Source organism: Cephus cinctus, unplaced genomic scaffold (assembly GCF_000341935.2).
Source record: "Cephus cinctus unplaced genomic scaffold, Ccin1 Ccin1_scaffold0504, whole genome shotgun sequence".
Classification (NCBI taxonomy): domain Eukaryota; kingdom Metazoa; phylum Arthropoda; class Insecta; order Hymenoptera; family Cephidae; genus Cephus; species Cephus cinctus.
This window is the reverse complement of record NW_014333171.1, coordinates 108511-130777: the sequence shown is the minus strand read 5'-3', so window position 1 is coordinate 130777 and position 22267 is coordinate 108511. Positions and strand designations below refer to the sequence as shown.

The 22267-nt window shown below is 37.2% G+C and overlaps 4 protein-coding genes across 11 annotated transcripts in view; all 4 read left to right on the top strand.

The window, feature by feature from the left end:
- The first annotated feature begins 2856 nt into the window (after positions 1 to 2856).
- On the top strand, positions 2857 to 6849 carry LOC107268256 (BTB/POZ domain-containing protein 1). 4 transcript variants are annotated; one of them, XM_025085567.1, is made up of 8 exons: positions 2857 to 3179; positions 3271 to 3421; positions 3658 to 3967; positions 4029 to 4715; positions 4793 to 4952; positions 5023 to 5180; positions 5251 to 5485; positions 5575 to 6849. In XM_025085567.1, exons 3-8 carry the CDS (start codon positions 3705 to 3707, stop codon positions 5734 to 5736), a joined length of 1665 nt encoding a protein of 554 aa, XP_024941335.1. In that variant the 5' UTR covers positions 2857 to 3179; positions 3271 to 3421; positions 3658 to 3704; the 3' UTR covers positions 5737 to 6849. The 4 variants fall into 4 exon arrangements, with proteins under 4 accessions (XP_024941335.1, XP_024941333.1, XP_024941334.1 ...); XM_025085565.1 differs by having other exon boundaries at positions 3271 to 3448; XM_025085566.1 differs by lacking the exon at positions 2857 to 3179 and having other exon boundaries at positions 3237 to 3448.
- A 123-nt stretch (positions 6850 to 6972) lies between these two features.
- On the top strand, positions 6973 to 8849 carry LOC107268259 (survival motor neuron protein). Of its 3 annotated transcripts, XM_015740858.2 has the most exons (7): positions 6973 to 7280; positions 7334 to 7522; positions 7597 to 7711; positions 7778 to 8078; positions 8139 to 8209; positions 8279 to 8318; positions 8529 to 8849. In XM_015740858.2, exons 1-7 carry the CDS (start codon positions 7239 to 7241, stop codon positions 8530 to 8532), a joined length of 762 nt encoding a protein of 253 aa, XP_015596344.1. In that variant the 5' UTR covers positions 6973 to 7238; the 3' UTR covers positions 8533 to 8849. The 3 variants fall into 3 exon arrangements, with proteins under 3 accessions (XP_015596344.1, XP_015596345.1, XP_024941337.1); XM_015740859.2 differs by lacking the exon at positions 8279 to 8318; XM_025085569.1 differs by lacking the exons at positions 8139 to 8209; positions 8279 to 8318 and having other exon boundaries at positions 6974 to 7280.
- LOC107268254 (von Willebrand factor A domain-containing protein 8) lies at positions 8704 to 20043 on the top strand. Of its 3 annotated transcripts, XM_025085562.1 has the most exons (19): positions 8709 to 8839; positions 8975 to 9088; positions 9153 to 9233; positions 9307 to 9716; positions 9775 to 9939; positions 14146 to 14304; positions 14392 to 14619; positions 14693 to 14902; positions 14996 to 15156; positions 15238 to 15520; positions 15598 to 16296; positions 16372 to 16749; positions 16833 to 16984; positions 17094 to 17523; positions 17608 to 18359; positions 18419 to 18729; positions 18797 to 19443; positions 19508 to 19746; positions 19822 to 20043. In XM_025085562.1, the coding sequence occupies exons 2-19, from the start codon at positions 8980 to 8982 to the stop codon at positions 19937 to 19939; spliced, it is 5532 nt and encodes a 1843-aa protein (XP_024941330.1). In that variant the 5' UTR covers positions 8709 to 8839; positions 8975 to 8979; the 3' UTR covers positions 19940 to 20043. The 3 variants fall into 3 exon arrangements, with proteins under 3 accessions (XP_024941331.1, XP_024941330.1, XP_015596335.1); XM_025085563.1 differs by lacking the exon at positions 8975 to 9088 and having other exon boundaries at positions 8704 to 8839; XM_015740849.1 differs by having other exon boundaries at positions 8713 to 9088.
- Positions 20044 to 20360: 317 nt separating this feature from the next.
- The window catches only part of LOC107268255, an 80378-nt gene continuing 78471 nt past the window's right edge, over positions 20361 to 22267 (top strand). The window contains exons 1-2 of the mRNA XM_015740850.2: positions 20361 to 20678; positions 20927 to 21431. Of these exons, the coding sequence (XP_015596336.1) occupies positions 20368 to 20678; positions 20927 to 21431 (816 nt within the window). The 5' untranslated portion in view covers positions 20361 to 20367. The remainder of the gene's footprint in view (positions 20679 to 20926; positions 21432 to 22267) is intronic.

Sequence of the window (22267 nt, the reverse complement as noted above, 5' to 3'; positions counted from 1 at the left end):
TAGAGTTATAAAAGTCGAAAAGAAATGAGGAAAGAGATAAATAAGAATGTGAAGAATGAAAGATAAAGAAATAAGGAATTAATAAAGATATAAATATAGAAGAAGAAGAAGGTTGGAAATGGATATGCGAGGAAGTAAGACAAGCACAATGTAAAGAGGGAGAGAATAGAGTGAAACGAGAAGTTATGAAGGAAGATAAAATTTAAGAATTCAAAAAATAGAAAATTAATGATTGTGGGGTATAAAAGTAGAGAAGAAATAAGGAAAGAGATATATCAGAAAGTAAAGAATGAAACATAGAAAAACGCACAAGGGGGTAAGGTGAAGTTAAACGCGAAGAAGCTAAGATGAGTTAAACGCAAAAGGGACAAGTTAAACGCGAAAGGTCTGCCCTTAGTCAAGATTCACCGCAACGAAAGACCGCGGGCGTAGCACCCAGCGAACCCTTGCGGGCACGCCGGGACATCCGGAAGGACGATATTTAACGCTACAACCTCCGTCCCTTCCCACGGGCAAGCCCAGTGGGTTAGACGTAAGGAACCACGCCCGCCGCCGGCGGCGGGCCCCGTTAGCCATCGATCCCCGCGCAAAATGTCTCCGACAGAGGGTGACTTTATACTAGCGGGTGCTCAATAGCACCCGCACCTATCCCAAGTGAAGTGACCCCCAAGCACAAGCACAAGTAGGACTTTACCCAAAGTCAACGGACTACCCCTCCGACCTCCCCACGGACAAATAGGATCGTCTCTACCCACACAAGTGCCCAAGGGTCAAGACATGTTGGAGCGTTTTTAGCAAAGCGAACAAATTATACTAAATACGCGAGAGCTAGACACCTGGTTAGATTCACTATACGAAAGACCATGGCCGTAGATACCCTAAGGGGGCTCAAGGCCCCCGTCGGGAGACCCATAAGGTCCTGTTGCGGCCACAACTTGGGCCACCAACCACTGAGCAAGCTCAGCGGATGAGGCGGAAGGGCAACCCCCGACACCATGGTCTTAAGTCTAGCTGCACTAACCGGATGACTACTCTTATATGACTACTTCAATTAATATGCTCGACCCGACCAAGGAAATAGGAAAAGTAAGACAAGCACAATGTAACGAGGGAGAGAACAGAGTGAAACGAGAAGTTATAAACGAAGATAAAATTTAAGAAGTTAAAAAATAGAAAAGTAATGAATGGGGGGTATAAAAGTAGAGAAGAAATAAGGAAAGAGATATATCAGAAAGTAAAGAATGAAACATACAAAAATAAGGATGTAAAGAAGAAATAAATATAGGAAAAGTAAGACAAGTACAATGGAAAGTGAGAGGGAACAAAGCGAAACGAGAAGAAAGAAATGAAGATAGAAATAACGAAGTGAAGAAGTAGAAAAGTAAGGAATAGAATTATAATAGTGGAGAAAAAATGAGAAAAGAGATAAATAAGAATGTGAAGAATGAAAGATAAAGAAATAAGGAATTAATGAAGAAATAAATATAGAAGAAGAAGAAGGTTGGAAATGGTTATAGAAATGAAGAAGTGAAGAAGTAGAAAAGTAAGGAATAGAGTTATAAATAGAGTTATAAGTAGAGAAGAAATGAGGAAAGAGATGAATGAGAAAGTTAAGAATGAAAGATAAAGAAATAAGGAATTAATGAAGAAATAAATATAGAAGAAGAAGAAGGTTGGAAATGGTTATAGAAATGAAGAAGTGAAGAAGTAGAAAAGTAAGGAATAGAGTTATAAATAGAGTTATAAGTAGAGAAGAAATGAGGAAAGAGATGAATGAGAAAGTTAAGAATGAAAGATAAAGAAATAAGGAATTAATGAAGAAATAAATATAGAAGAAGAAGAAGGTTGGAAATGGTTATAGAAATGAAGAAGTGAAGAAGTAGAAAAGTAAGGAATAGAGTTATAAATAGAGTTATAAGTAGAGAAGAAATGAGGAAAGAGATGAATGAGAAAGTTAAGAATGAAAGATAAAGAAATAAGGAATTAATGAAGAAATAAATATAGAAGAAGAAGAAGGTTGGAAATGGTTATAGAAATGAAGAAGTGAAGAAGTAGAAAAGTAAGGAATAGAGTTATAAATAGAGTTATAAGTAGAGAAGAAATGAGGAAAGAGATGAATGAGAAAGTTAAGAATGAAAGATAAAGAAATAAGGAATTAATGAAGAAATAAATATAGAAGAAGAAGAAGGTTGGAAATGGTTATAGAAATGAAGAAGTGAAGAAGTAGAAAAGTAAGGAATAGAGTTATAAATAGAGTTATAAGTAGAGAAGAAATGAGGAAAGAGATGAATGAGAAAGTTAAGAATGAAAGATAAAGAAATAAGGAATTAATGAAGAAATAAATATAGAAGAAGAAGAAGGTTGGAAATGGATATAGAAATAAAGAAGTGAAGAAGTAGAAGAGTAAGGAATAGAATTATAAAAGTGGAGAAGAAATGAGAAAAGAGATAAATAAGAATGTGAAGAATGAAAGATAAAGAAATAAGGAATTAATGAAGAAATAAATATAGAAGAAGAAGAAGGTTGGAAATGGATATGCGAGGTGTTTCCAAGAGACCAGTATAGGAGACCGGATCGAGGAAGAATGAGCGCTCGGGAGCACTGCCTTGAGCGCTCCCCACTCCACGGCTCCTCCCACTCGCTGAGTCTTGCGCGATGAAATTGCGCGCACAAAATTTTGGGTAACTTTCAGTACTTTTAAATGTCTGGCTAGAATTTCTGATTTCTTTGTGTTAATAGTTTACTTTGTTTATTTAATTAATTATTTTAATATTTCAAATACTTCATTTCTTAATATTTCAATTTGAGTATAATTTATTTTCGATATTTTACAATTTCAATTCAATGTTTATATACTTCGTATATTTGGCGAGATTTTGATTTATCCCCAATTTTATATTTTGAATAAATTTTGAAAGTATGTCGAGATCCAATAACATTTAGTAGTATTTGGAAAGCTTTATTCAATATGGGTGCTTTCCAATTGAAAGATCTCTAAACAAATATTGTGCACAATTATCTACGCACTGTTGTTCCAATTACGACACGAGACGACAAACGCGTACACAGATATAGTGTTTATCCCTAGATTTTAATTGCGCTACGTTCACGGTGTAAAGTATCCGAATGGACCAAACCAAGAGTAGGAAATTCAAATCTTGTGTCGAATTTGTGGAAATGTAAGAAGCAAATATCTTTAATAATGTTTGAAGAGGTGAATAGTGATTGTATGCAAATTGTTTTATAAAAGTATTTTCTGTATTTTGTTAGGTACTAAAATCTCTAGCTCTTTAACCATTTTACTACACGGCCTGTTCCAATTGACCTGAAAACTTGTGTGTAGACGTTTGTGGACATATTTCGACACAAGTCATGTAATTGGAAAGCACCCTAAGTCATTGATAGAAGCAAGCTTCGTGGATTGAGTTAAAATTCTGGTTATTCCGGAGTAAGTTTCATAAAGTCTGTGCTAACGTCCTAGTAAAAAATTACTAGTAAATATTTCTTCCCATTCCGACAGGAAGGGTAGTTTTGAAACATGTCATTCGTGCAAGCATCAGTCGTCTAATTGATTAACAATCTATCAACTATTACAAACAACTTAGGCATTTTTGTGTACTGATATTTGTCATTGGAATGCTAATAATTGTTCATTAGATGAAACGGGGCAACAAATAGAGAAATATTACTTCTCCTGCCTGAAGATGACATCAGAGTCTTCAGATGAAGTGCTGAACGTTCTTTCTAGGGTAGGGAACCTTCGGCTTGGTAGTAATGAAGCTGAAGAGTCTCAAAATGTTGAAACAGAACTTGGAGAAGCTTCTTCGGAGTCACCGCAAAATATGCAATCCTTAGGAAACGTTACTTTTTCTCGTGTACGTCGTGCTCTTCCTTATTCCTGTGACGAAGACCTGCCTTCAACTTCTCAGGCTAGAGTTAGAGATTCATCCTCTTCGAGTTCTGATAAGTATGTATTAATAGTTCTTAATGTTATATTGTGCAATGAAATATTCTTTGTTCCTATACAGCACTTCATCTAACTCTGCAAACTCACCGCAACAAGAAGCTAGACCAGCAAGTCGTATAGTGGCAGAGAATGCACCTGGACATCATGCTCCTTCTAGAGCTACGTACAATTGGCAGGGCAATAAAGCCACTATGCGAGAGAGATTTGCATTCCTCTTTAACAATCAAATTCTCTCGGATGTCAGCTTCTTGGTAGGAAGTGGGGCTCAGCAACAACGTATACCAGCCCACAAGCTGGTTCTTTCTTCAGGAAGCGCAGTTTTTGATGCAATGTTTAATGGCACACTTGCTACATCGTCAGCAGAAATAGAAGTCCCTGATGTTGAACCAGCAGCTTTCCTAGCTGTGCTACTATTCCTTTATACAGATGAAATACAAATAGATCCAGAAACAGTTATGACTACATTATATACGGCAAAAAAATATGCAGTCTCTCCTCTAGAAAAACATTGTGTTGATTTTTTGAGAACAAATTTAACCAGTGACAATGCATTTTTACTTCTAACTCAAGCTCGCTTATTTGACGAGCCACAGTTAGCAGCGGTCTGCTTAGATACAATTGATAAATTTACAACTGATGCCCTTAATGCTGACGGATTTACAGACATCGACATTGATACTCTAATGGCTGTGCTCGAACGGGACACACTTCGTGTTAGAGAATCCAAAATATTCCAGGCTGTCGTGAGGTATTATTTATCAGCCTGATAGGGAATAAATTTTTTTCTACGAAAGACGTTTATAATAATCCAATAATTATTCTCAGATGGTCTAAAGCGGAATGTGCCAGACAGCAATTACCAGTCACACCAGAGAATCAACGTGCAGTTTTAGGACGAGCTCTTTCGTTAGTCCGATTTCCATTGATGTCCGTGGAAGAATTTGCAACTGGTCCAGCCCAATCCGGATTACTTCCTGATCGTGAGGTTGGTACAACTAAATATACAATACTATAATTAGTTGAAGAAAATTAATGTCCAATTTATATTTTTACAGATAGTTTTGCTCTTCATTTATTTTACAGTAAACCCAAAACCTGTGGCGTCATTTGACGTCATGCCTCGATGTTGCATGATGGGCAAAGAACAAACAGTTTGTAGATTTATGCAGACTGATAAGAAATGGGGCTACACTGGAACCAGTGATCGGATTCGGTAAGTAGAACAATTTATTTTTCTTATTTTAAAATTCTCCTAAGCGTCTTCCTGCACATCTGCAATACAGGTTTAGTGTCGACCGTCGTATATTCGTTGTTGGTTACGGCGTCTACGGTAGCTATCATGGTCCAGCTGCTTATACCGTTCTTATAGAACTGATTCATGCGGCTTCCGGTAAAGTCATCGCTACTAATTCTACCGAATTTAGTTGTGATGGTTCCAGTTATACGTATCGGCTAATGTTCAAAGAACCTGTTGAGATTCTGCCCAATACAATTTATACAGCATCCGCACTGCTGAAGGTTTGGAATGATGAAAATTTTGTATTAATTACATTTTTTTTAAGCTGTCCAATTCTCGTGGAAACTAGATGATTATTACGTCATTGCAGGGTCCGGATTCTTATTACGGCAGACAAGGTTCGCGAAAGGTCATGGTAGATTGTACATCAGGACACGGGAAAGTAAACTTTCAATTTTATTATGCAGCTGGTGATAATAATGGAACTACCATTGAGGAGGGACAGATTCCTGAATTAATTTTTTACATTTAACAAATATCACCTGTGTAATTTTTTACATTCCTCTTCCAACACTTGCATGACTTGTCTTTCTACTGAACCAACCACTTTCTTTTTTTTTCTATCCCCGGGATCACTAAATTAAAACCTTTTTCGCAGAGTATTCATGCTTTCAGTAAATATTAACAGAAACAAAAACACAGAAATTACCAGTGCCAGTGTTTCTATTAGCGTTATATAACATTTTTGAATCTAATGACTTAATCATGCTTTCGCTTTTCGACGTCTGGATGCAGAGTTGGTAATATTCATTGTCTATTTGTTTTCTTGCCCGGGAAGACAGATTTCTGATTTATTCGGATGAAAGACCAAAAAAACAATTTCTACGATAATGTAGAATATTAGATCATTCGTGGAATAAATAATATTCTACGGCACGCCGTTGGCTTCAATTTTATTTTTCTAATTTGTATCATTTTCGTGTAGACGTGCTCATTGTTTTTGCGGCTTTCAAGAGTAGAATAACGAAAGAAGGAAAAAGAATCCCCGTACGATTTTAGAATTAACATCTTTTCGTATTCTAACTGTGATATTATTTAAAATACATTTTCAATGTATTCCTTAATCCTTCCCTTAATCCATTTGCAAGCGTCCACACAATATTTCCTGATGCTACTCATGTAGGTTTGACAAGTAGCGTTTTATTTAATTCACTGTCTGCGTCTATATAAGGATCTAATATTCTTATTACAATTAGTACAGTACAAATTATCCAATGTTATTGCGTCAATAATTATTACTTTAATTATGCAAAAACAAAAATGATATTCACTATTTGTAAAATTCATTTACACCTTGTTTTATCAAGTATACGATATATTTTTTTAATCAATATATAATGCGCTCAATTAATGAATCTAAATCTAAATTTATAATTTATAACGACGTTTTGTTTATACTAATTGCAATGGTAATTGGTTTGGTGCAATTATTGTGTATGCCAATAGAACGGATTATTGATTACGCATATTTTTAATAGTAAATTATATCAAATAAATAATCAGAGATATAATATATTATTATACCTGTAGCACTGTTAATGTACTACTATTTGAGATCATTTAAATAAAGTGTAAATATATTTAACATGTGTTTAAATGTTTTTTATTATATTTGGAAAAAAAAACTAAACTTTCCTGCAAACTAATCATAACGTAATTATAATTGTATGAATTAGGAACCTCTAGTGATAATTTTACAAATTAAGGGTACCCGAATTACATTATTGCATTATATTGCCTGAAGATGGTGCTGCAAAGTTACGACTGTTCATTGGTTCTTCCGTTGGGATATAGACTAAAAGAACGGTTTTTGTTCATGCTTGGACGGGATTGCAGACGAAATATATACGTAACATTAGCCGAACATCAGTGTTTATCATATACCGTATAACCCCCAAAACACGTTACATACAATCAAGGGGTCTATTCAAATATTACAAAAAACTATAGAATTTTGAATGAACATTATTAAGCATGGCAGAGGAAGATAATGTGTTATTCGTGAGAGATTCAAATGTACGTAGAATTCTCATTAAATTTGTGTTTTTTAATAAGCATTTGATTATCAGAAGGGTACTAGTACAGAAGTTGATGATGTCTGGGACGATTCTGCTTTAATAAAAGCTTATGACAAAGCTGTGAATCTTGCTAAACAAGAAGTGGACAAACGTATGGGTATAGAAAATCAAGATTCACATGGGAAATCTAAGAAATCTCAAACTCATAAACAACCAAAACAAGCACATAAAACAATTAAGGTGATGAAATTGGACTTGTGAAATTATATTTTGTAAAAATGATTAGCAGAGAGAGATATGTTTTCTTTTTGTAGAAATGGTCAGTAGGATCTCCTTGCCGGGCAGTATATTCTGAGGATGGTGAAATATACGAAGCCGTGATATCAAAAATATATGAAAATACTGGAACTTGTATTGTTAAATTCATAGGTAATAATAGCATTGATATTTTGGATTATTTAACAGACTTTTACAATGGACTCAATTACTTTTTAGGATATGGTAATTTTGAGAAGGTAGAGCTTGCTGCACTTCTTGAGTCTGAAGGTTTGCAAAGTCAAATAGCGCAACAAAAAGATGCTTCATTGGAGCAGGTAAATCAAGGTGGTTTCAACAAAGGAGAATTTACTATTCCTTCTAGTTCTAAAAAAACCAATGGGGATCCCACTGAAAAAATGGAGTGTGATGCTGAAGATTTCAAACAGTTTAAAAATGTTTTTCCACAAGCATCCTCTTTTAGTTCAGGATTGGGAATGATGCCTCCAGCACCACCTTTACCACCCCAATTAATGTCAAGGTTAGTCTTGTTCAATTTTGTACTAATTACTCAATAAGTAACAACTTCAATATTTGTTAGAATGCCTGACAATGATGGAGATGCACTTTCTAGTATGCTAATGTCTTGGTACCTTAGTGGTTTTCACACAGGTAAGTGACCAAATACAATTTGTGGTTTTAATAAAAGAACTTGTACAGGTAACAAATGAATTTTTACAGGTTATTATTATGGACTGAAGCATCAAGATAAACGAAAGAAGTGATTGAAAAAAATTATATCTACTCACTAATAAGTGCAAAATGTCATTTTTTATCTATAAAATTTACAGTAATAATAATGTGACCTTAACTTTTATCTTAATGCGTTATCATTCGTTCCTAAATCAAACTGTTATAAATGATTTTAATTTAACTATTTCAAAAATATTCTGCATTTCAAAGGAACTTACGCCACTGTTCTCGTTTATAGGTAAATCAATGGGTCTGGAGTCGGGACGCAGTCGGTAAGGCGGGATGCTCGCCATTACTCACAGCTTAGTAGTTGGGGTACTGAGGAGCGTCTGCACTCGCTATCGTGGGTCTCCCCACCACATCACAACCAACAACAGCGTGGACTCAAGTGAACTTGGACTTTGCTCCAATGTGCTTCAATCATTTAAGAGTCTAATTATTAAGTTTTTGTTATAGTGTATTTTTGTATATGTACAGAAGATAATATTGTGTTAGCACCTAAATTTGAATATATGGAATTAAAATGATAGTGCATCATTAATACAGAAAGTAAGAAAAACGTTTGAAGTCATTCTTGTATAATAATAAAATAATGTTACGAAGCATTATACTACAAAGTTTCTGCTGGATTTCGTTAAAATATTATTGATAATTAAATTATTTTATGGCAAATGATAAATTTAGGAAAAATGTTTAATAAAATTCCTATGCGACAAATGTCAATCTCATGCTTTTCAATTCTTGAGAAATCGAAAAGTATTGATTCTAACCTGAGAACATTTGTACGATGCAAGTCTGGTAAGTTTTGTGAAAATAAAATGTTTTTGGTATATTATAGTATATTCTTGTTCCTTGACTATAGACGATACAGTTATAACTATTGGGGGTGTTTCCAAAAGAGTTAAACCTGCTAAACATCCAGAGTATATACCGAGAAAATACAGTAAGTATGTTAGTTCATCTACTTCTGCAATTATACCCATAAACAATTTCAATCTAATATTTTTTCTATACAGTATTAAAAGATCAGAGTCAAGAAACATTAAAAAACTTACGATGGATGTTGCAAAAAGATGTTCTGGGGCAGGATATATTTCTAATAGGTAGTCCAGGATCCAAGAGACGTTGTCTTGCACTCGCTTTTCTCGAGTTAACAGGAAGAGAAGCAGAATTTGTAGCTCTTTCACGAGATACCACAGAAGCTGACCTGAAACAGAGAAGAGAAATTGAAAGTGGTACTGCAAATTATCATGATCAAAGTGCAGTTAGGGCAGCAACAAATGGAAGAGTCCTGATCCTGGAAGGTGTTGAGAAAGCAGAAAGAAACGTTTTGCCAATTTTAAACAATCTCTTAGAGAACAGAGAAATGCACCTTGAAGATGGGAGATTCCTCATTCCAGCATCACGATATGACAAATTGCTACAGGTACGCTGAAACGGATATGTACCGAATTCAGATTGTCTAAATATTATAGCATCTGCAGGAACACAGTCAAGAAGAACTGAACAGCTGGAGTCTGGTACGAGTCAGTGAGGAATTTAGGGTAATAGCCTTAGGATTACCAGCACCACGTTATCCAGGAAATCCTCTGGATCCACCATTAAGATCTCGATTCCAAGCGCGACACATTCCAGCTTCTTCTTACGAGGTAATAAAATTGACTGAGAAATATTGCAAAAAAAATTAAACTCATTCCAATCTGCCAAGTATTCAAAGTTTTAACAATGCAAGTACAGATAGATGTTATCACAAAATGACTAAACCTAAATCTTCATGCGTCTTGTAATCGAGCAATTTCTTAAACCGCCATTAACTAACTTTTCAAATTATATGACCGTCAGTATTTCATTAAAACTTTCAAGCAAAGCCTTATTAACGATATAGCACTGCTAATCAACTATATGACCTAATACCATCAGACACAAAGGTTTTTCATGCGATCCCTATTAACAGCAACCAATAACGTTAAAACACGAATTTAATCCGATTTCTGCACGCACTATCAGTTAAACCCCCACACACAATGGCGGATTCCTAATCACTCAATAAGCCATGACAGGTATTGTGTTACGTGATTCTTTAATGTCATTTAAAAAGTTACAAACCTTTGTAGATGCCGTGTCCTATCTAGTTACGTCTTTCCTTTAATTTAGAAACTGAGAATACATGGCAAGCACTTATAATTATTATAGGAACAAAATTTAGTTAAAATTTCTAAAGAAGCTTGAAACCTATCAGAATTCCAGAACTGTAGGGACGTCGCTATAAAAATTATTAATCTTCCAATTATAATCGAACCTGTCTTCCTGTCATGAATGGCATTTCCTGAATGGCAATGACAGTCCCGTAATTAAAGTCTGCTTTGTCCCAGAATGTCACGCTCGTTATCGCGAGGACAGGCGTCATTTTTCAAGTCTATAAATTCCCATAATAGACGCTCCAGGTATCCCAGCAAAGTTTTTAGTTACATACACCAAACCCCAGGAGTTCCTTCGGGCAACAGTAGTAGTCAGTGGAAAATGACTCTAATTATCTTAATTCTTTCATTCTTATATTAAACAACAAACATGACCACTCTTGTGACACGCCATATTGAAATATCTCGAAAATTACTCTGGTATCCCAAACCTCATCTTTGAGCAGTACAGACAAAACTTTGGTATTTCTCGACATGTTGTTTTGGAATAATTCGCTTCAAACTAATGAATATAATTAATTGGTACAAGGGATGAAATTTCTAGTAAACTTTTAAGAATGTTTATATATAACTAATATATTGCAAATTCAAAAGTGAATAAACCAAAGGGAACGGTCGTGCGCATTGCTGGGAAAAGTTTCTTGTGATTTATGCGAATATATTCGGCTGTTTTAATGTAAAATTCCAAGCTATTGGAGTGGGACCACCCTGGACTTCTACCAGCCCCTTCAGTCCCCACTTTTGTCGTATATAAACTGATTCCGTGGCTGCGCGATGCTCACAGACATCGCAGCTTGGATCGCGTGTCCCAAACAGTAGATACCATACTGTCGTCCTGTTCGAACGAAGTCGATACACCGAATTTTCAAGAATAAATAATATCAAACCGAAAATCCAAGTGTCATTTAAAAAGAAATTGTTATCAAGAATTTTCTTCATTCAAGAACAAACGGTGCTTCCGAGCTGACTGTTTATTCGTGAATTTAATTTTGCGCTTGACAATATTATAAATTCCTACTTCATTTGCTTAACGAAGTTAAAATTAAATCAGGAAATTAATTTAGGGATCGAATTTTTGGCAATTTAAGATTTCAATGAATTAGAATGCATTGATTTGTGCTGGAATACTGGTAGTGTGGAAAGACATTATTTTTTTTTAATTATAAATGCCGGCTATATGGTCTTCCTCGGAGAGGCCTATTTCAGTCAGGACGGTTTGGGTTGACGGAATTCGTCACGCTATTTTAACGCCTGACGATCCACTTCTTAACGTCAGGTCGTGTCGACGACCTCAGACTTCTGTCGCGAAGGAGAAAAATTATCCTGTGGATCTTTATAAGTCGAGATTGGACAGTCTTGATAATTGTTTTGTCAAGCTGCACATGGTCGTTGAGAAAAATGTTGTGAGCAACGAAACATCCAGAAGAATGACGCGAAGACAATCAGCTCCGTCGTCAACGAAGAGGTCTGAAGGCAATGGTAGGAATTTCGTGGAGGTACCGGTAGTGAATGGAGTTTTTGATTTGGGAAAAAATGTTAAAAACTTTACTGGTCCATGCAATAATTGTCAAAGTGATAGTAGAGCTGTTGCTGAAATTCCGGATTATTATTACGGCTTTTCTAAGGAAGATGAGTCGATTTCCGGTTTTACACAAAAATCGCCGGAAGCTCAGTCAAATCCTTTGTCCGAAAGAGTTCTTCAGTGGTTAGATTTGTCTGGCAGAGTTGGAGAATACGATAGAAATAATGCAACGATAGAATCGAAATCAGAGGATGACCGGAAATTGAATTTTGGAAGACAAAGAAAAAATTCCTACTTATGCAGAGCTGAGAGTTCGACCGCGTTTTTAGCTAAGGAACGAATAGTCTTGCAAAACTACAGACTGCAGACTGAACGAAAGGCTGTAGACACTGATTGCGAGAGACGATTTTTGAAAAAACGATATTCCAAGGTTCAAGAATTATTTCCAAAATTTCTAGAAGAGACTGAGAGAAACGAGAAAACCGAAAGGAACGAGGTGCCTCTCGTGAAGTCATATTTTTCCGAAACCCCTAAATCAAAAACTATCAAAAATTCGGAGGACAATTTGAAAAATGAAGATCAGCAGCAAGAAAAACAAACCGTCTGGTCGCCGCCGAAACGACCGGAATTGCATATCTTTATGCCGACATTAAAACCCAGCGAGAAACAGCTGTCTTCTCAGGAATCATTAATATGCGAATAATAATAACGGACATTTATATCGATTAATAAAACGTTAATTACTGTGCTTACGCATTGCAATGCTTTGATCGCGCGAATTTAATTAACGCGACTTTACTTATCACATCGTTCTCTAATAATCATTCGATAATTCTTTAACGCTTCCTAGAATAATTCAATTAATGCGATACCCCAACTAACGGTCAATTATTATAATTAAATGAATTTTACTTAAATCATCACATTCAATTCAGACACCCACATGATTCTCAAGGAGGTAATTATTTATATTTTTAGTGAAACAATCGGTCAACCTCATAGGTAGCTCTATATTAAAACAGACCAAGACCAACGAAAAATTTTTCGAATTTATTTTAAAAATTCTTTTTACGATTTGGCAGAAATTCCTCGTACGAGGAACGACAAATTCGTGACGACGAAATATGGTCTATATACTGTCAACCTTTGACTATTTACGACCTCGTCACCCCAACAGTAAACAAGAAAAAAAAAAGGTGCTTAAACTCACCCACGAACTTAGGATTACATAGAACAAAGTCAGGCATTACACACGCAAATTCTATAGTCCTCCGTCATGCAGTGCGTCTTGAAAGTTACAAGAATGAAAATCGCGTGTCTTGACTAAAGCGAAGCTAGAGACACATTAACCGTGAAAACAGGGGATACATTTAAGAATAATATTTAACTTCGAACCCTCGCTTCTTTTCAAAATGACTGTAGTAAAAAAATATGTCTATGCTGTTGTTACCTTTTTATTTTTTAACACTAGATTTACGGAGGTTGATTATCAGTCTCAACAGGAACTGCTAAAAAATAATACTTATAATTTCTGTAACTTTAATTTTCGAATTTCACGCCTTTGTTACACACCTTTAAATTCCATACTAGCCGGTGCGAGTTTGCAATTCACTCCAGTGTGGAATTTAAGGGTTTACCATGAAATTTGAAATCCGTCAAAATGAGGGGTTCCGTAAATCTAGTGTTAAATAAACCTTCAAAATTAGACATTATTTTGATTTTGAGTTTGTGTATATGCACACTTATTGATTTTCAGGTAAATTTATGACTACCATCAGATTCAATTTTCTTTTTTTTTGGACCAATCACACTTTCCCCCATCGAACGTTATCATTGATTGGATTCCTCAGATTGCGCGATTCAATTCAAACTTCCCGATGGAAATCACACGGCAATCTCGAGGATGTCGTGTCGAGGGGTAGTTAGTTACATGCTACCCCGAAGGCCTCTCCTTGTTAATCACTTTGGATGACTGTTTCTAACAAATCAGAGCAGCATTCCGCACACGAACTACTATTCGAACTATGTTGACTGTTTTACTGACATAATGCACCATAGATTTTAGTTGAATGGTTTAAACAGTTTTTTTTTTCACAAAAACAAATTAGTTTACGAGTCTTTGTTACAATTTCCAGGAACAATTGGAAATGCTCAAAAGGATTGCTCCAAATGTGGACGTCGCCAAATTGTCCCAGCTGCTATCCTCTTGTCATGCTCTTACCACACACGAAGCTATTACTTTGGGTCTTCCTGATTTTCCATTGGACAATCTACAGTCTGCAGCTCTTATACTGGTACAGGACATTTGCTGATTTTATATTTTTAATGTTGGTACATTTGGCATCGTGATGCCGACTGATCAATCGTTTTTGATATCCTAGGAAACATTCCCGGATGTGGAGGTGTATGATATTTTTTATAGACTGTATCCTTATAAATTATTTTTGGGTAAAGAGGGCAGAAACGCGGTTGAAACTATACTTGAGACTTTTGGAATTTTTAATAGCGCGTCAACTAAGAGTATATCAAAGAAGATTACCAATATTGAAAAAACAGAAAGTCTGGCGCGAGTTGTTTTGGAAAAGAACGGTCACAAAAATTCTGTTCAGGTAAGGAAAGATTTGTAATTGCTAAAAAAAAAATGTATAAATAAACGCCTATTATGAATTAATTTTTGTTCAGGTAAACTGTGGAGCTGCTAAAAAGTCCACGGTTCGAAAATCAGAATATATTGAAACAAATTATCAAAATAGTTTATTAGTAGAAATGCTAGAGTCTCATTTAGCTTCCGACTTATGTTTAATTGGTCCAAAGGGTTGTGGCAAATCAACAACTGTTGACAAATTAGCTAGTCAATTGGGATTCAGTGTGGAGCCAATTGTTCTGTACCAGGTAAGTATCCGATGATAATATGTCAAACGTAGCAGTTTGGTTTATTTCGTTTTTCTTATCAGTTACCTCCAACTTTTTGATATATTTTGTCAGGATATGACTTCTAGGGATCTAATACAACAACGCACCACGTTGCTTAATGGAGATACCGTTTGGAGAGATTCACCCCTTGTGATTGCTGCTACTGAGGGTAAATTAGCAATACTGGATGGTTTGCACAGGATACATCCAAGTACACTGGCTGTAATATACAGGTATTTTAAGTGCTTCTTTGTTAATTTTTTGTGCTCCTTCGCGCCAAAGCAACCTTATGCATGATTGCTGTATTCTTTCAGGTTGGTTCAGGATAGAGAATTGCAGTTGCATGATGGAAAAAGATTGATTCGTGCTGATCGATATAACGAGATTAAAGCAGAGCACAAGAAAACAGACGAGCAGATGAAGGAATCAGGTATCCTAAAAATAGATCCATCATTCAGATTGATAGCCTTGGCTGAGCCACCGCTTATCAACAGTTCATCCGGTCAGTGGTTGAATTCAGAATTATTGAGCTTGTTTCTGTTCCATGAAATGAGACCTCTGGAGAAGTCTGAAGAGATTCACATTATAAGATCAAAGGTAATGTTTCAGTATTATTTTTATGAGTCTAAGTAATAGAGAGGCTACAAGAACAATATTTTTTGCATTGCCTACAGTATGGGGAACCCAGCAAGTCATTGCTGAATATCATTGAATTGGCCCACGCATTAAGATCATCGAATGATTCTACATTGCAATCATTAGCTGGTTCCCTAAGCACAAGACAGTTGTTGAGGATTGCAGCAAGAATGCAAAAATATCCAAGCGATGATGTATACAATGCAGTGCACAGAGCATGTCTTGCACGATTCTTACCAGCAATAGCAAAACAAGCCCTTGAAGATTCCTTGAAGCAACACGATATCCATCCTATGAAAGATCAAGTGGATCCAAATATCAAGTATGAGATTATTGGAAATAAATTGAGAATAGGAGATACAATAGTGGATAGATATAAAACAGAAGCACTGACAAAAGTACCTGATATATTGTTCTACGACGTACCTCAACACATTGCATTGCTGGAGGCATTGCTTCAGGATTTTACATTGGGCCAGAATCTGTTGCTGGTGGGAAATCAGGGCGTTGGCAAGAACAAAATAGTTGACAGATTGTTACAGTTATTAAATAGACCAAGAGAGTATATACAATTGCACAGAGACACAACTGTGCAGACTTTGACTCTTCAACCAATGGTAAGAGACGGCGTGGTGGTTTACGAAGACTCGCCTCTTGTTCAGGCTGTTAAATTGGGACATGTGTTAGTTATCGATGAAGCTGATAAGGCACCGACTCACGTGACTTGTATATTAAAGGTAATTGTAGTTTGTGATGGGATATAATATTTATTTGAGTTATAATGAATTGTACGACCCCACTTAAATTTATAGACCCTGGTTGAATCAGGAGAAATGATATTGTCGGATGGACGTCGAATAGTACCTGCTGCAAGTGATACTGATAATAAAAACATCATACCCATTCATCCAGATTTCAGAATAATAGTCCTGGCTAATAGGCCAGGATTTCCATTTTTGGGAAATGATTTCTTTGGCGCACTCGGTGACATCTTCAGCACTCATTCCGTAGACAATCCAAGTCTTGAGAACGAGATAAAGCTTTTGAAACTATATGGTCCTGATGTTGATGAAAAGATTATTCAGAAATTGGTCAAAGCTTTCAGCGAACTAAGATCAATGGCTGACCAGGGACTGGTTTCGTATCCTTATTCAACACGCGAGGTAGTGAATATCGTGAAACATTTACAAGTGAGTATAAATTTAAATTTTCCTAATGTTTTTCCAATTTTTTTCATTATTTCAAATTTCAACCACGATCAATATCCTTTCAGAAATTTCCGAACGAGTCTTTAGGTAACGTAGTGCGCAATGTATTCGATTTTGACAGATATTCCCAAGAAATATTTGACACATTGGTATCGGTCCTTCATAAACATGGCATACCAATTGGTACTAATCCTAACAATGTTGCTTTAGCTAAAGAGTAAGTTGGTTTGACAGAAGAGAATCAAACCACCTCATGTACAGAGTCTGTAAATAATAAAGCATCCGAGCTTAGACACATCTTTCATTATTTCCCATTTCCTTCGCAGAATATCTTTGCCAGATCTACGTTTCTCTGGTACCTGGAACGTCCTGAGCAAGTGCCGGACTGTACCTGTACAGGAGCGATACATTAAATTAAAAGCCCCAGTTTACCCATCAAGAGCGACACATATTTTAGATAAAATTGAAGCAAGATCAGCATGGTTTACAGAGATGCAAAGCTACTGGACCCTACCAATGAGTGAAACTGGAACCATCGCTGCTTTAGCTGTAACAAAGGGCAAGAAAGGAGATGCATCTGATGACATCATTCACATTCTTGCAACAAATCCTCTGTCTATCTTCAGTATGACATCTGAATCATCAGAGATCCAGGAATTGTCGATTCAAGGATTGATGAGACCAGTTAGAGGAAATAAACCTTTGTTTTCAATGACAACTGACAATGCCGGAAATGTATTAATACACGAAGAAACGGTAAAGTGTAAATTGGATATAAAGACAATATGCATACGATATAGATATCATTAATGATTACTAATAACTATCAATTATTTACAGTCGAACTCTTTGCTTCTTGTAAATTTGGAAAAAGGCATTGCGAATGCTGTGCAACTTTCCTCATTTTTAGAAACAGCTGGCGAGCGATTGTCCCAAGCATTTGGAAACAGAGAAAATCATTGGAAGCTTCGAGATGATTTAGTGGAAACAACTAATCAAGCAATATTCTACACGCCCAATGACAACAAAATGGAAGTTATTAATCTGAAAGACATGACTGCCTTCTCGATAACGTTGCCATTTGAAATTGATACTGTTGTACCATCTTCTCACGAGAAATGGTTGATTCAAGATATTTCCAGGAGAAAATATATCCTTCAGAAATTTTCAGAAAATGCATCCTGTCCTAATATCTTAAAGGAAATCGAAGAAACCACTAGTACTACTGGTATGGGTAGTGTATTGAATAGTGGGATTGAGAGTCTAAGCGATACAGTACTAAGTGAAGCACTGAGAAAGAAAATAAACTCTCCAAATAGATTGGTCTCGAGCGACCTTACATATGCCAGTATAGTAGTGGGATTTCCAGAATTGGACAGTTCCAATGAAATTTATTTATGGCCAAGAAACCGCAGAACGACAAGTTTTATTGACCCAATTATTACAAACGATGGACAAGTGATTCGTACCTTATCACCAGAATACGTACCAGATACTATACTTCCGGATGCTAAAAAGCAGCCAGGAATTTCTGGATATCTTGAAGTGGTTGATACAGTGAATCATAAAGCCCGTTACATACCAGTACCAGAGTAAGTATTCTAATTAGTTTTATTAATATTTATGCTAATGTTAAACTTTTTCTTTAAAGACCAGCAAAAGTCTCACCTGTAACCCAATGGCTATACTCAAACAATTTACCCCTCTATGCGGCTATGACATCAAACAATGGTTTGGTAACGGTGGATGCAGGTGGTTGCATTCGACTTTGGGAAACATCACTAGTAAATATAGAAAAGTCATTGGGTTCATGGCGTAGAATGATAGTTTCAGACGGCGAGCAACTTCAGGTAACAAAGGAAAGGTATTCCGGGTTGGACGTGAGTGAACCAAAACATGGAAAAGTGGATCAAAATAATGATCCGCACGTTGGTGGAAATACTTGGGCTGGTGGGACCGGGGGTAAGTTACCAAACGAGACGTTAAGTATTAAAAACGTATACAAGATAATAAGTCATTAAATGATTAGGCAGGGATACAGCTGGTCTTGGTGGTAAGGGTGGTCCCTACAGATTGGACGCGGGACACACTGTATTTCAGTTGAGTGACGAAGAGAAGAATGCAGTTCCTGAACACGTAAAGAAAGCTGCCCGTGAAATGGGTCGACGTGCATTTAAACAGCGACTTCAGGAGATTCGTATGAGCGAATACGATCATAATCTGTATAGTCAGTTCAGTGATGCTGTAAGAAAACCAGTTCAGGCACTTCGCGTGATCCTGGGTAGCCTTCAGGCCAAGAGCAACGAACGTCAATGGTGCAGACATCAGACTTCCGGCGAGCTCGATGACACCAAACTCATAGAAGGCTTGACAGGAGAGAGAACAATATATAGACGTAGAGCAGAGAAGGAACCGGATATTGGAGCTCCGCAGTTGAAACCAAAGCGTCTGAAATTGGTTGTCGATGTGTCTGGTAGCATGTACAGATTCAACAGTTATGACGGACGTTTAGATAGAGAACTGGAAGCTTGTGTAATGGTTATGGAAGCGTTTAGTGGGTATGAGGGTAAATTTCAATATGACATAGTTGGTCACTCTGGTGAAGATTATCATATACCCTTTGTCGATCACACGCAACCACCCAAAAATGACAAACAGCGGTTGGAAGTCATCAAGGTGGTAGCAGTTAGCCTTAAAACGTTGAAATTAAATATTTTCTTCATTAATCTATTTTTTTTAGACCATGCACGCACATTCTCAATTTTGTATGTCTGGTGACTATACACTTGAGGCTACTCAACACGCCATTGCTAGCCTATCCAAAGAAGATACTGACGAATCCATTGTCGTTGTTCTGTCCGATGCTAATTTGGAAAGATACGGTATATCACCAACACGATTTGTCAAAGTATTGACATCGAATCCAGATGTGAATGCGTACGCCATTTTCATTGGTTCCTTGGGTGACCAAGCAGCAAGGTAAATTAACCCTGCCTCATCAAATAGTATTGCACTTGTTCAGTCAGTCTCACAATACTTTGTGCTTGACTCTAGATTAACAAGTAAGATGCCATCTGGGAGAGGCTTCGTTTGCATGGACCTCCAAAACATCCCCCGGATTCTTCAGCAGATATTTACTGCTTCTGTACTCAGTACAACAAGATCAAACTGAACAATGTTGACTAATATCTAGGTACAGTGATATGCCTGTTTAATTACTCAAGAGTATAATATAACTTGTACACAATGTGAATATAAATAACGTTAATCAATTTACATTGTCGATTTTGTATCCCGTGAATAAGAAACTAGTATAAAACTTGACAAAGGGTAAAAGTTTACCAATGACCGAAAGGGTGGAGAAGTAAGAGTTTGCAGCATGCCAGTTCTAATCTACAAGCATACGATTGAGTGGTCCTACGTATAGAGTATCGAGGGAGTTCACGAGGCGCAGACGCCGACGTCGTTTGGTTAGGTAGGGGGTTATAAGCAGGGTATCCTGTAGTCAGGGCGCAAGCGAGGTCTGTGCAATGGATGATAGAAAAGGGGTTGTGGGAGGTCTGGGGGGTTCTCTCTTGTCAGTCGCACGCCGGTCGTTGAATGGAGCGGGTGTGGAGACGCGTCCAGGGTGCCAGCCGTCGCGGCGCTGCGGGGCGCTGCGGTTGTCCCACGCAGCCGTGTCAGCTGCACGTGGACCAGCGTGCGAAACGGGGTGGTGGTGGCCGTAAGTCTCGCGGACCACGCACTATCGTGTGTGCTTGTCAGGTGCAGCCCTGTCCCGTTCATCCGGTTTTAGTGAGGGTTCGTAAAACGCGTCTAGCTGGTACCAGCTGCGACTGCTCATCGGAGAATCAGCCGTGCTCCCATCAACCAGCTTCTCGTGGTTCGCTGTCGCGTAGAATACTTAGAAGGTAAACATGGATGTGGCCTTTGTACCTTTTTCTATTATCACCTACAACCTTTTCTTTGAAGTACCTTTATTCTATACCGTTATAGCTTTTAGATATGAACCAATAGCTGACCGATCACTCTGACGCTTGTAAAAGTAAAAATAGAGAGACATTAACCGGGTAGGATAAAATTGAAGTCTTCGGGAGCAACATACGTTGTTGAACAGTTGATGAGGATAGGGGTAAGTGGTGAAATTTTTGCTTCGCAGATGCGAGTGCACAGAGAAACCTTGCCGGCACTCAGTAACAGGTGCACGACGACGTCCGACGTCGTCCTCGACGTCTACGGCCATACCGAATTCAACGAACGGATGCGAGTGCGCTGAGGAAGTTGGATGTACCCATGATCCTGATCAGGGCTGTGATTGTGGAGCTAAACCGTGTTCGCATACGGTTAAAACGCGACGTTCTAGGCACACATGCGATTGCGTGTCCCAGCCCTGTTCTCACAAGCCGGTCGAGGGTCGCATAAAACGGGTTAAGTGTCGTGTCAGACGTGCCGGATGTGCAATGGCTAGATGCACCGCGGAACTCGCGATGCTCCATCTACACTGGGAACTGGCTACGGAATGTGCACCCTGTAAGCCCCGTGCATTGACCAGGCGACTATGCAGAAGGCAGCAAAGTGACAATGAACTCTACCGTAGTAACAGCTTTAAGTTTGAGAGATTCGAACGAGCACGAGAGGAATGTTCAACGCCACTGAGGAAGCAGGTAAGTGCTTGGAAACACATTGATGAACAGATCCATGATATAATTATTGTGGTTATAGATTATCAATAAAAAAAATTTATAAAGAAATGCCCCTGCGTATCATTTTACGCTCGCTGGGCATGAATGGGACGTGAATGGGAGGTGGATATATAATGTGGGTAATATGATGCTTAAATGGTATAAATAATGGGTTGGTTCATCGTCTCTAGGAATTACTGACAAAGTTTTCTAGGTGTCACACTATTTGAAGTGACGTTTCATATCGAATGCTCTTTAATCTCCTTGCCCTTTGATGTTTCAACTAGCACTCAGTTTTGTGGTTTTGCTCATAAGTGCATTATAGAGGGACACAATTTTAGGTGAGAACAAAGGGTTATTACCCGCTTATATTGTTAAAGCCGGGTGCCTTTGTCTTGTATCTACAATGTATACCATCCACAACCATTTACGTTTACCTCCATCCAAGTAATTAGTCTGTCCACTGCCCTTTCGGATCATCGTTTAAAAGATGAATTTGCAATGTTAATGTATTTCCTCCAGAAAAAGGTATATAAGTTTCATTTATTCAATTAAATTTATTCAATTACATTTTTCATCGATCATCTTCACCGGAGCAATATGTCACTTTTCCGTAATTACTTCTATCAATTGTTTTTTCTATTTTTCCAGTACGAGCACATTTTCCAATATTTTGTAAAAAGTGCTAAAGCCTTTACGACAGAAGATGAAAGACACAAAACTAAGAAATACCGGTGAATAGATCTGATTATAGAAATTGCATTTAACTTTTTTTTTTTTTTTTTTTTTTTAAAGCTGGATTCGAAAAACAGTAAAAG